This window comes from Poromitra crassiceps (genome assembly GCF_964638095.1).
Source record: "Poromitra crassiceps genome assembly, chromosome: 6".
NCBI lineage: Eukaryota > Metazoa > Chordata > Actinopteri > Beryciformes > Melamphaidae > Poromitra > Poromitra crassiceps.
The window spans coordinates 43,794,130-43,808,441 of NC_139627.1; the positions used below are offsets into that span (position 1 = coordinate 43,794,130).

At 42.0% G+C, this 14,312-nt stretch overlaps 1 protein-coding gene across 1 annotated transcript in view; it reads right to left on the reverse strand.

Moving 5' to 3' along the window:
- Positions 1–2,185: 2,185 nt before the first annotated feature.
- il1rl1 (interleukin 1 receptor-like 1) overlaps positions 2,186–14,312 on the reverse strand; it is a 45,671-nt gene continuing 33,544 nt past the window's right edge. Inside the window, exons 9-13 of the mRNA XM_083639407.1 lie at positions 14,109–14,251; positions 12,174–12,314; positions 9,658–9,822; positions 6,313–6,452; positions 2,186–2,965 (exon numbers count right to left, since the gene is read on the reverse strand). Of these exons, the coding sequence (XP_083495533.1) occupies positions 2,717–2,965; positions 6,313–6,452; positions 9,658–9,822; positions 12,174–12,314; positions 14,109–14,251 (838 nt within the window). The 3' untranslated portion in view covers positions 2,186–2,716. The remainder of the gene's footprint in view (positions 2,966–6,312; positions 6,453–9,657; positions 9,823–12,173; positions 12,315–14,108; positions 14,252–14,312) is intronic.

A 14,312-nucleotide genomic window follows, 5' to 3' on the forward strand; every position in this document is an offset into this window, starting at 1 on the left:
AACCTGTTCGTTTCCGACACTGAAGATGAGGACTTTGGTGGTTTCAGTACGCAGGAAGAAGAGGAAGACGAGGATTAGTGACTTGACTTCTCTGGTTACAGGTTTGCTGCACATATACGGTAGCCTATTGTTGTGTGATTTTGTCTGGGGATTAGTGACCTGACTTTTGTTTTGTTTTGTTGAAATGTTAATAAATGGGAGCTTCCCCAAACAGCGATCTCTTTCCCGACATTCCTCTCTGTGCACGAACCCTTTCATATGGTAATTAAACATCAAAACACCCGCGGCTTATAGTCCGGTGCGGCTTATAGAAGAAAAAAATAGTCAATTTTGGTGCTGCGGCTTATAGACCGGTGCGTCTTATAGTCCGGAATTTACGGTAATAGAATTACAGTAACACGTATATTTTACTCCCCAACACTGATCGCCACTGATTTCCCGAATCAATACGATTCCGATACACTGGGTCCCGGGTCGATTTCCATATTTGATGTGATCCGATATACAATACAATACAATTGGATTTACAATACCAATTTTGTTTGGATATGAAAGAGATTTTCAAAGAACTAATGCTGTAAATTGTACAAGCAACCCTCTAACCTGGTGCATTGTAAAAAATATTAATGGTTACGCTTCAAAAATCATAAAAGTGATCTACATTCATGAAGATTTTCTTGCTAAACACAAAGTTTGCTGTTTCATAAACTTTTCTTACCACCACTGACCTTATTTCAAGCATTTAGCCAAAATGCACATACAAAAATCCCATTGACTTTGAACCAGAAGTGCTAACATCCAGGTCTTCCGGATATTCTTCCGGTACTCTATACAAATACAACTCGTTGAACTAAGCCTCTCTGTCTGTGTCTACTTGTGGGTAATTTTTTTTCTTAATTTATGACATTTCTTTATTTACTTTAATTTCTCACCAAGTTGGCCTCAGCAAGCACTTTTTCAAAAATATTTTGATCTGGAAGAAACGGGAAAATGACACAAAATTCCACACACTGTAACCAAAAAAACTATTAAAACTACACTTCACCAGTGTATCATGGTAAACTGAGTCTGAAGGGCTCTCCTTACCTGCAGTGTCCCTTCTTCAACTTCGACGTCCTGCTCTCATTCTCTCTCCCTTTTCTCTCTCTCTGTTCCTGTGTCTCTCCACCTGGTTACCGCTCGTTCTCACAGGATTTCCACCGACATTCCTGTTCTAAATATCCAAATGTCTCCTTTTTCATTTTTCCTTACTTCCCCCTTTATCTCTCTTCTTTTTTTCTGTCCCTCTCTCTCTACTTCCACTGTGTTGTTCCGTTGCTATGGAAACAGAGGCTCACTCTCTCTCACATTCCGCCCCTCCCTTTCATTTCTCACACACACACACACACACACACACACACACACACACACACACACACACAGTCTGATCTGCTGGCCACTGACTAGCTCCACTGGAGCAGTTAGGGCCTTGCTCAAGGGCACCTCAGTGGTGGTTATGAGGGAGGGGCAAGCGCTGCCTTTTCACTTTACCCGGTCCCGGGGATTGAGCCGACGACCTTCTGGTTACAAGCTCACTTCTCTAACCGTTGGGCCACCACTGCCCCCATTACATCATGGTCTGCTGCATTAAAGTGTCTAGCCACGGAGATTTTACACACGGATTTACTTTTACCAACATAGCATGAGGCACAAGCATTTTAAAAGATAAACTACAAACTTAGTCCTACAATAAATCCTACTTTTAATAAACAACTTTTTTGCCAGAATGTGGATGTAAAAATTTCTAACCTCTAATTATGGCATTACAATGATTTATTTTTTTACTTTCTTGTTCATATAAAGAATACAGACATTTTTCAATTATATAAAATATTCAATACTTCACAGTATAAAAATAACATGTAATAAATACAATTGTGCAACAAATAACAAGAATGGAAAGAATCTTAAGTGAAACAAAGAAATCAAAAAACACATTTATCATTTTTAAATGTTCAATAGTAGTCAAATATGTTTTTAAGTATCTGTATATTTAAAAATATAAAAGGATGGTAGTCTTTTTTTTTATCACTTTATTTCTCAGTTTTCACAAAAAAACATGGATGTCACGAAATACAGTATGAAAACTCTTTTTCTTTTTTTTCTCCCCTCCCTCCCTCCCACCCCCCACCCACCCCATGGGGACTGACAAAAAACAACAAAAAACAAAAACAACACCACCAAAAACAACTACAAAATAAAAACAACTACAACAACAACAGTAACAATAATGGACAGATGTGTGTGCGACTGTGCGTACAGTGGATGGTAGTCTTTAAGCCATATCATTTTATGGATATAGTATTTTGTTAGTATCTTCATATTAATCAAGTTAATTACGTAAATTTATGCTGCAGAGAAATTGGGATTATTACAAAAGAGTAATGTCAAATTTGGTGAGTATATCTTTTTCAAAAAAGAAAAAAAAGGAGAGGTTCTTCATCAGCTTTAACCAAAGTGTCCATTAGGTTTCTGGCACGTTTATGGACAATGGGAGGATCATGAAGGCATGTCCAACATGGGGATCACTTGACAGAATGTGCCAAGCTGAGCAGACGTCAAAGTCCGAAAGGCCCGTTAATAACACTTGATCGCCAGCAATCCAAAAAGTTCAATAAGTTAATAAAAAATGGCAGCAATAAACAGACTGGGTAACAAGATAAATCCAATGAGGATTTCAAACAATAGCAGACTGAGGCGTGTTCTTGGCGGGCGTGACCGGCATCATGTAGCGCACTCTCTTCCAGAAGCTTGAGTTCTTCATAGCAGCGCCCCGCGAGTCCGCTCGCCACCTGAGGGGGGCGCTCTTGCGGACCAGGTGCTGTAAGCCGGCGGGGAGGTGTGTGTAGCCCTGCAGCCCTATGTCTCCCAGCTGGACCAGAATCACACTCATTTCTGTCTGGACCAGTGCCTCGTGGAGTCCCACCTGGAAATGAACAAGACCACTTTTATCCAGCTGATTGAAATGTTCTTTTCTTTTCTGACTAAGGCCATGTCCACACGGAGACGGAAGCTATCTTTTTTTTTTTCGTTTCAGAAAAGTTTTCCATAAACATGGAAACGTTTCAAGAAATGTGTGTATCCACATGAAACCACTGAAACCGCTGTAGAATAACAGAGAAAGACAATCTCGTCAATAATGGCATACAACCTCTAGGGGCGCACAGTCTATAATGTGTATCTCACTGTAGCAGCAGCTTAAACCCTTGGCTTTGCGGGGAGGTTTGCCATGTCGATGAATAAAATGATTAAACCTACATTATACATGCAAATGCAGAGCTGTTCAGCAGGGCTGATGGTCTCCCTGTAGCCTACAATATAGAACGTTAACTATCGGTGACATTCCTGATATCATCCACTTCCATGATCTTTAGACATGTTGCAAACACATCCCAGCGTATTGGCCGCTCCTGCACATCACAGCACAGGCTAAATGATGCAACATAAATATACATTATATAAACTCATGGCATAAATGTGTTTTTATTGGAAAAAGTCGCGTCAAGTAAGCTAAAGTCTTGTTGGAGTGGACACGAGCGGATATCACAGACATCACAGTGCAACCACGTGTTCCTCAAACCTCTCACTTCCCTATTCACGTTGTATTTACGAGGGCTATATATAGGGCAAGAGAGTATGTTGGTTACACTCAGGGTTTAGATTTCATTTCATTTCATTTTGTCCAATATTAAAATATTCCAGAATTGCATGTTGTATTAAAAATAAATATAATTTCTATCTAACACGTTAAGCCTGATTTTGTTTGTGTTATTGTAAAAATGTAGCCGCCGCTAAGCCTTCTGGGAAATATCCGATGAAGGGAGGGGAGGGGTGGATGGGTAGAGTCAGCTGTGTGGAGCCCTGAGGATGTTGTAGGCTACACGCTGTTCTCCGTGTCCACTTGTTGCTGACGGTGGTAATAGAGGAGCATTATATTTTGCTGCAAGATCCCCACTGCTGTAGCACGAACGTTACTGCCATGATTGTTATTGTTGCTGGTGGAGAGAGGTGGGGCTATGGCGTCATCGTTTCAGGAAAGATGCGTATGGGTTGTAAACACGGAAATGCAAGGGTGGCGTCTTCAGATTTAATCACTCTGGGACCCGTTTTGAAAAATTAGCGTATACGGCCAGAACGTATAGTCCCAGAACGCGGTTCCATCTGGACGAAACGGCTATATGACAAAAAACTTTAGCGGATACACCTAAAGTCGTCTCCGTGTGTGGACATGGCCTAAGTAACAAGACTGAAGCCCTGTTAGTGGGGCTCAAAAAATGCACTTTCAATGTAAAATAGGTCGCTTCCGGAAAGAAGCGCCAAAATTTGCACAAATACTCCTTGTGGATTGTTATTTTGATAAAAGTAACTGGCCACGCAGAAATCTCGATCTTTCCAAGATGGCCGCCATTTCCCGCCCCAAAAACACTATTTTGGGGGCAACTTTGGGTAGAATTGTCCAATACGAATGATCTTGTTATCAAACCATACATTTATGACCACAGAGAAGCCAGATTTGTTCCATGTAAATTTCTAAATGGCTGCCATTTCAAAGATGGCTGCCATTTCAGCTATTTTTACCATTAGTGGGGCTCAAAACAGCGCCTTTAGGTCGCTTCCGGAAAGAAGCGCCAAAATTGGCACAAATACTCCTTGTGGACTGTTATTTTGATAAAAGTAATTGGCCACGCAGAAATTTTATTTTTTTCCAAGATGGCCGCCATTTCCAGCCTGAAAACACTATTTTGGGGGCAACTTTGGGTAGAATTGTCCAATATGAATGATCTTGTTATCAAACCATACATTTATGACCACAGAGAAGCCAGATTTATTCCATGAAAATTTCAAAATGGCTGCCATTTCAAAGATTTCTGCTATTTTTACCATAGGATTTCACTGTCCAGGGCGATTTTGATGATTCTGGTGTCAAATGACAGGTTTTTAACTATGGAAATTTCAAAATTATACATCAGAAATCATTTGTATATCTCCTTTTACCATTTACTCTAAAATACTAAATCTCTAAAATACTGTTGTTTATGCATTTTCACATTACTTTGAAAATATATGCAGAGTAAATGGCAAAAGGAGATATACAAATCATTTCTGATGTATAATTTTGAAATTTCCATAGTTAAAAACCTGTCATTTGACACCAGAATCATCAAAATCGCCCTGGACAGTGAAATCCTATGGTAAAAATGGCTGAAATGGCAGCCATCTTTAAAATGGCAGCCATTTTGAAATTTTCATGGAATAAATCTGGCTTCTTTGTGGTCATAAATGTATGGTTTGATAACAAGATCATTCATATTGGAAAATTCTACCCAAAGTTGCCCCCAAAATAGTGTTTTCAGGCTGGAAATGGTGGCCATCTTGGAAAAAAATAAAATTTCTGCGTGGCCAGTTACTTTTATCAAAATAACAGTCCACAAGGAGTATTTGTGCCAATTTTGGCGCTTCTTTCCGGAAGCGGCCTATAGGTGCTGTTTTGAGCCCCACTATGTGAAAAAGAGGTAAGAGAGGAGGAAGCTAATATGAACGTTTGCCTTGGCTTTCTTTTAGCACTCCTCTGCCTCACATTCATAATTATATTTACACCTGAAACTTATGTCTTGGCATTCTTGCCTTGAGGTTAGTTCATACCTCAGAGCAAACAGGTATTCTGCTAGAGTGAAGCAACTTATCAGAAAAACGTGACATTTCAGAGGTTAGCATGATATATTTAGGCTAAGGGGATTCCTGTGCAGGTTTCACACACTACAAACCTTTGCCATCTGCATCCAATCTTGGTGAGTAGGCTAGTTTATATTATTAGTTTTCATGAAAACTTGAACTTGCACACGTTGGTGAACAGATTAATCAACAGAACCCACAAAGCATCCTGGGTCCATCTTCATTTTGCAGGTTCATGCTAAATCTACTATTTCAAAATAAAAGTAGATCCTGTCTCCCAAACAGGAACAATCTCTCTATAAGATCCCCCTGCTATGTCTATCAAATCAAGATGCAATTTAAATTCTGTTAAAGTGTTGGACAGTCAGCTCAAAATCACAGCAGTAGAATCTGTTGTGGAATCTGCTCATGAATGAGTTAAATATCACTTTTCAATCTATTTTCACGGCATCATTGAAATGAATGGGAAGTAACATTTCAAACTCTGATCTGCATCTGATCTCGGTGATTAGTTTATATTCTGGTTTTCATGGCAGTCAAGAGCCGAATATGGAATATAAAAATGTTATTGATTTTTTTTCTAGATCTTCAAAACCCCACCTGCCAATCATACCCCCCAACCAGTGGGTTTTCAGGGGATGCGTGCTGCTGGTCATTGACCTCTGACCCCAACCCAGGTGTGAGGATGACCATTAGCCTCCTGCTCAGCTTCACGCGGCTCTCCACCAGCTCCAGGCGGTCTGTGGGGGCAGAGGGAGAGGTTCATGCTTCACAAAAAGTATTTTACTTTGTGCCAAATGATGTCAGACTTCACCTCTCCATGTGCAAAAATGCAGCAGCAGCTCAGCAAGCATACTGTGGGCTAGGGATGTCACAATACCAAAATTATGAGTTCGATACCGATACCTGCCTAAGTATCTCGATACCGATACTGAAACGATACCACGGCAAAAAACTAAAACATCAGGAAAAGTATTGGAATAAATAGAGGGGACAAAACATGGAACTTAAAACTTATTTTATTGATTTAACAAGGTAATGCACAGCCATGTAGTCATTTTACTACATGCTGGTAGTACTGCCACCACGTGTGGCGCTGAACATGCTAGAACTTTTATTATCTAGTGTAAAATTAACATAATCTCTCCTGTAAACATATTTTAAAGGAATGTCAACCGTTTAAACTTATAAATAATATAAATAAAATATATTTTCACACAGCTGCTACACTATTATAGCTATTTGTTTTATCCAAAAAAAGTACTCTGTACTTGCAGCTCCTAAGCTTCATTAACATGAAGTGCCTGATTTATGGTTAATCTAGTAATATATATTATTTTCACACATAAATGTAGGCTATTGAAATGTAGGCTTATTATGTGGTGTATTCCCAGCCCCCCCCCCCCCCCCCCCCCCCCATACGTGTAGGCTAGGTGTTTTTTACAATGAATTCGTATATCATTAATAATTGGGATTATTGTAAATATTAGGATAGGTGAGATCAGATGACTGCTTACCATGTAAAAGCTTTAATAACACTGGCATTGAGGACCATAGTGTTATTAAATATTGTACATGGTATGCAGTCATCTGATGTCCCCTCCCCTAAACGTTACATGTCATGACTTGCTCCTTGGCAGAGATCTGTGCTCGAGCACATTGCCTCGTGTTTCACTGTAAACGAGTAGGCTATTGTGACAAGCGAACTTTTTCAGTGAAACAAGTTCGCTTGTCACACAATACTCGTTGGACTTATTTGAGGGCATGTATGTTTATCGTTCACGTTCGCTAACCTGTCGGTCTTTAAACTCTTTGAACAGGTCGGGGTGCCTGTCGTCGGCAAGATGTTTAGCCAGGTTCGATGTGTTTGATCCTTTCGCTTGCGTCACGTTGAAGCACCTTTTACACACTGGTTTGGATGTGTCCACGGGCTTGCCTTCGCTGTCGGCAACGTAAGCAAAATATTTCCATATTTCGCTTCGTGCATCTGCTTTTTCTACAAGCGTTGGTCGGCTTGCAAGACTAGAAGAAGCCGCTGCCATTTTCGCTGCGTCTGTCCTGTGTGTCGGGGTGCTGTAGTGAGGACTGAACGACTGTGGCCAGAGAGCGAGCAGAGAGGGAAGAGAGGAAAGTCGACACGCCCCCACATGAAGCAGACAGAGTCAGAGACGAGCTTTTTTTCACTTTTCACGAGTCACCATTGGTTCAAGGCAAGGCTGTGTTGCCTTCACGTGAGGTGGGAGACAGGCTCTCAACTGTAATGCCGCTGTGTCTCTCTCCTCCGCTAACAAACACCACGGTCGCACACTGACGCAACCCATGACATTTTTTTAAGTATCGGTACTAAATTAACGTGGTATAGTATCCTTTTTAACGGCAGGGAACCGCGGTACCATACTAATACCGGTATACCGTGCAACCCTACTGTGGGCCTTCTGCATGTCTGTACAGTCTCTCCAAAAAGGCTGTACCAAACTATTAGGCTCTGTACCAAACTAACTCTGTACCAAACTATAGGCTCTGTACCAAACTATAGGCTCTGTACCAAACTAACTCTGTACCAAACTATAGGCCTAGGCTCTGTACCAAACTATAGGCTCTGTACCAAACTAACTCTGTACCAAACTATAGGCTCTGTACCAAACTATAGGCTCTGTACCAAACTAACTCTGTACCAAACTATAGGCTCTGTACTAAACTATAGGCTCTGTACCAAACTAACTCTGTACCAAACTATAGGCCTAGGCTCTGTACCAAACTATAGGCTCTGTACCAAACTAACTCTGTACCAAACTATAGGCTCTGTACCAAACTATAGGCTCTGTACCAAACTAACTCTGTACCAAACTATAGGCTCTGTACCAAACTATAGGCTCTGTACCAAACTATAAGCTCTGTACCAAACTATAGGCTCTGTACCAAACTATAGGCTCTGTACCAAACTAACTCTGTACCAAACTATAAGCTCTGTACCAAACTATAGGCTCTGTACCAAACTAACTCTGTACCAAACTATAGGCCTAGGTTCTGTACCAAACTATAGGCTCTGTACCAAACTATAGGCTCTGTACCAAACTATAGGCTCTGTACCAAACTATAAGCTCTGTACCAAACTATAGGCTCTGTACCAAACTATAGGCTCTGTACCAAACTATAGGCTCTGTACCAAACTATAGGCTCTGTACCAAACTAACTCTGTACCAAACTATAAGCTCTGTACCAAACTATAGGCTCTGTACCAAACTAACTCTGTACCAAACTAACTCTGTACCAAACTATAAGCTCTGTACCAAACTATAGGCTCTGTACCAAACTATAGGCTCTGTACCAAACTATAGGCTCTGTACCAAACTATAGGCTCTGTACCAAACTATAGGCTCTGTACCAAACTATAGGCTCTGTACCAAACTAACTCTGTACCAAACTAACTCTGTACCAAACGATAGGCTCTGTACCAAACTAAAAGCTCTGTAACAAACTATAAGCTCTGTACCAAACTATAAGCTCTGTACCAAACTATAGGCTCTGTACCAAACTATAGGCTCTGTACCAAACGATAGGCTCTGTACCAAACTATAGGCTCTGTACCAAACGATAGGCTCTGTACCAAACTATAGGCTCTGTACCAAACTATAGGCTCTGTACCAAACTATAGGCTCTGTACCAAACTATAGGCTCTGTACCAAACTATAGGCTCTGTACCAAACGATAGGCTCTGTACCAAACTATAGGCTCTGTACCAAACTAAAAGCTCTGTAACAAACTATAAGCTCTGTACCAAACTATAGGCTCTGTACCAAACTATAAGCTCTGTACCAAACGATAGGCTCTGTACCAAACTATAGGCTCTGTACCAAACTAACTCTGTACCAAACGATAGGCTCTGTACCAAACTAAAAGCTCTGTAACAAACTATAAGCTCTGTACCAAACTAAAAGCTCTGACCTTCCCCGGGGATGTCGTCCCTGCCATGGATGAAGAGCCGGTAGCCACACTTCTGCTCCAGAACGGAGGGCAGAACGTTGGTGACAAACTGACAGAGCCTCTCCTCCAAGGCCTGGTCCCCCATCTGCGTCTGGTAGACCACATAGGCGTCGTACACCTTCCCATCTGTAGGTGTTCAATGCAGGCAGCATTTTTTTTTTTTTTTTTTTGCTGGTACTAAATAAATTGTTTCCAAACTGATCTCTGATTAATAGCTATAGCCTATGCATGTTTTAAATGTTGCATTATTTTGTACCAGCAGGCGGAGTCAAGTGCCTTGGGGTTTTTCCCCCTCACTTGCAGATGTATTTTACATTTTTGTAGTGTTTTTCCTCCAGCATTACATCTCTAGTACGACTTTTTGTAAATTAAGCATATTCTGTTCTTTCATTTGTCATTTTTCAGAAAAAGCCCATTCATAATTACATTACATTACATTACATTACGTCATTTGGCAGACGCTTTTCTCCAAAGCGACTTACAATAACACATTTTTGTCAGCAATAGAGCGATCCACTATGTAACACAGTCTATGATACCTACAACCTCTGAAGGAACAGTGGTACAAGTTTTTTTTTTTTTATAATAATCATATATTATACACTATTTATTTGTACTACACATCAAAATGGTGGGGATGCTAATATCTGACAGTTCCATTCCTTCCTGTGGTGTCACTCTCAGCTGACTGACTGACAGCAGCGTGGAGCGTAACGTAACGCTGACTTGACTCAGCTCAATGACATAAGGAGAAAACAGAGTTTGACTTCATGTTTCCTGTGAAGTTTAGTTTTTCATACTGAGAGACAAGAATGAACGGAGGAAAACGAGTGCTGATATCTACGACTATACTGACTGCACAAACACAGCGGAAGCTGCTGCCCACTTAAACAAGCGTGAATTCACAATAGCTGCGACCACATGTGCAAATTTCCTAAATGCAGGATGGCAGGGGCAGCCCACTCTGCCTCTCCCACCCTGCATTTCAAAATCCCCCCCGGCCCCCATCCACACACGTCTACACACACACACACACACACGCACACACACACACACACGTCTACACACACGCACACACGTCTACACACACACACTTGAACTCCATGCCAAATTTAAGTTATCTGCCCCTGCCATCCTGCATTTTGGAATTCCCCCCACCCCCCTTTTAGCCAATTGACATGAACACAAACATATTCACACACACACACACACACACACACACACACACTTGACCTCCATGTCAAGCCTCATAGGGCGAAAACTGTGCCTGCTAAAGGGTGGCAAACTTTTTGTGGACCGACCTCTCCACAGAGTGACTTATAGAGCTGCTGGTTGCAGCTAAAAAGCCAGGTACAGTATTACCTTTAAGTTCTAATTTCTCTTCTCATTGCTACTGTGCCCCGTCTATGTGCCGACAGCCTGCAATGCTGATAGCCCACAAGCAGAACCAGCTGAGCAAGGCAGCATGCAGCGTGTCGGTGGACCGGCTGGAGCTAACCTCTCCCAGCCCCCACGCCTAAACCTAACCTCCCCCAGACCCTAACCCTAAACCTAACCTTTCCCACCCCCCACGCCTAAACCTAACCTCCCCCAGACCCTAACCCTAAACTTAACCTCTCCCACCCCCCACACCTAAACCTAACCTCCCCCAGACCTTAAAGGCCTAAACATTAGGGCTGTGGCGATTCACTTATCTCCCGATTCGATACTATCACGATTCTTGGGTGCCGATTCGATTTATATTGCGATTCTTAAGTATTGCGATTCTACGATTATTGCGATTCGATATTACGATTTATTGCGATTTTTGTTTATTTTTTTCTTTTCTTTTTTCAGTTTGTTTGCTTTTTTACACTAGATTAGAACATGGGAAAAGTTGAATCATACACTAGAGACTGTATATTATATATCATGAGTAGGGCTGGGCGATATAGTTAAAAACAGGGGCGGACTGGGATCATAATTCAGGCCGGGCATTAGATACCAAGCAGGCCAGGCCGATATGGGCCAACGCTCGTGAAATTTGGGCCGTTTGAAGCCAGATTCGGGCCGTTTGAAGTCCAATTTTACAATGAGATGCACCCACTTTAACCCTGAAGTGTAATTATTACTTCAGACTAACTAATAAAGTAATAAAACCACTAGTAAACCAGTAGGCGGCGCCTGGCCTGCTGTTCAGTGAGTGGCCTGACTGCAAGCACCCAAAAAAAAAAAAAAAAAAAAAAAAAAAAAAATTTGCGATTATCGATTCTGGAATAAAAGATCGATCCAAAAAATCGTGACATTAAAAATCGCGATACTTAGGTGAATCGATTTTTTCCCCCACCCCTACTAAACATGGTCGTCCGTCAGAGCCTCGCCCCGCCCTCGCCCCCGCAGCATGCGAGTCTGCGTCCTACGAACGCTGTTATTCGGCTTTTCACAGAGCTTTCCGACAGATTTTCGCTGCAAGTCGAATTTCTGTCTGGAGAGATTACCTTCGTGGTGGCTACTGCAGAGGGTGAAGTAGCGTCTGAAGAGGAGAGTGAGGTCGATGGCGAAGTACTTGACCATTGCGGCCGCCAACACAGACAGCACTATCACACTCACCGCTGCAATGACCAGCGGAATGATCGACTCTGGAGAAAGGATGAAAGAGGCGTTATTGTGTTTGAATTTGGGGCCATGTGGTAAAAAAAAATGGGTTTGTGAGCGCGTAACGTATTCACATTGTGTGTGTGTGTGTGTGTGTGTGTGTGTGTGTGTGTTTTAATGGTTCCATATCATGTAAAATGATATTCCCCTTGTCTAATCTTGGTTTCAATTTACACCAAAGAAAAACAAGAAAAAAGTTAGGGTGGCTTTACACGGTGAAACTTTCACACAACTACCGGTAGTTATATTTTGCAAGTTGCATGAAACCTAATTTCCATGCAACTTCAAGTTCAGTTACACAAAGCAATACAAAAAAGAATCAAGTCCCAGTGCACAATATACAAGGAAGCAGTCTGAAACTAACGTTAGTTCAGTGCGGTAGTAGCTGACAGCTAGCAAGCTAACAACACAGGTAGGCTACGTTATTAAAAGCAGTAAGCACAACACTCACCAGGAATATTAAGTGTCTAGCCAATCTGCTCCCACAATTGAGCCTTTCTGTCTCTGTTGCGATAGTTTCTCCATATGATTAGTTGCCAGAAAAGGAGCACCCGACACCAGCGTCTTTCTGAAAAGTTAAATTATTCTCAGCTGGGAGCGCTGGGAGCCGGCGCACAAAAACGGCGGAGCGCTCTGAAAATAGACGCTGGGTGCAGCACACTTTCTCTACACGTCCGTGTGCGCCCGCATACGCTCTCCCCCCATTGGAAACAACTGAAAAAAGACGCTGGACATGAGGAAAAGACGCTAGGTGGACACAGGCCCTCATGCAGTTTATTCCACTAAAACTATAGCTAGATTGGTAATTTTTCATCTGTTGTATTTTTTTAATCACTATATTCAAGTGATAATTGTCATTCTGCATCTTTGTATCTCATTTCGTATAATTTTCTCACTGGAAAATATCAATTTGTCCTGCCATACTAACTGTGAGTTTGTTGACACTGGTCCAGCGAGCCCTTATGTGATCAGCTGACTAGTTATTAGCGTTTTGATTGGCTGTTGTGGGAAACTAGTTTCACAAAGTTGAGAACTTTGCAAGTGTTGCAGCTGAGTTTCAGGGAAGTTTCAAGTGCATTGCAGAAGGATTTACACCATGCAATTCATTTGCAACTTGGGTTCACGTAAGTTTCATGCAACTAAAGTTGCATGAAAGTTTCACCGTGTAAAGCCAGCCTTACACTAAAATTCGTTAGTAGATCCGGTCTTTCAAACAGGAACTCTCTCCTAAATGGTATCTCTCCACTATGTTCTCTTCCATCAATAAAAATGCTATATAGACGTTGCAGCACACACAGAGAAAACATACAAGCAGCAGAAGAGGTCCAGATGGGGGGAGAAGCTGCTTTTGAACCGGGTGGTTTTGGTGGATATGGCCCTATAGCCTTCCAGAGCGAGCTGGTGTGAGTGGTCACTGGTGATTTTTGCTGCCCGGGTAGAGGTGCGTTTTGTGAATAGTGAGTTGACTGGGGGAAGATCAGGACACGTCCGTTTCGGCTATTCACTAATAACGTTAACGCATAAACACACACACTATTTAGACTGTAAACTGTGGAGCACGGAGGCGGAAAAGGAAGTGACGGTGGCAGGAGAGGCGCGCTGTACAGGAAGCTGGGAAAAACGATAGGGCTCTCCCAGAGTCTATTATTTTACAAATAAAAATAGACTCTGGGTTCCCAGGTTGAGTGCCGAATAACCCCCATGTTAAAACTACTGTAAGTGGAATATTGCTTTGATATCTTCTTAGTCTCAATGTTTTCATGCCTCATTCCACTGACCTGGTGGCTTCAGTCTCACAGAGGCTGAGTCCTTCGCGAGGCTGTTCCAAGCGACGCATGTGAACGTGGCCTGGAGGTCTTCAGCAGACACTCTGGCGATGGTCAGGACAACAGTGCCCATGATCTTCTCCTTCTCAACGGCCCTTCAACCGGAGAGACAGTTTGGTTCAATAAGGCAAGGCAAGCTTATTTGTATCGCACATT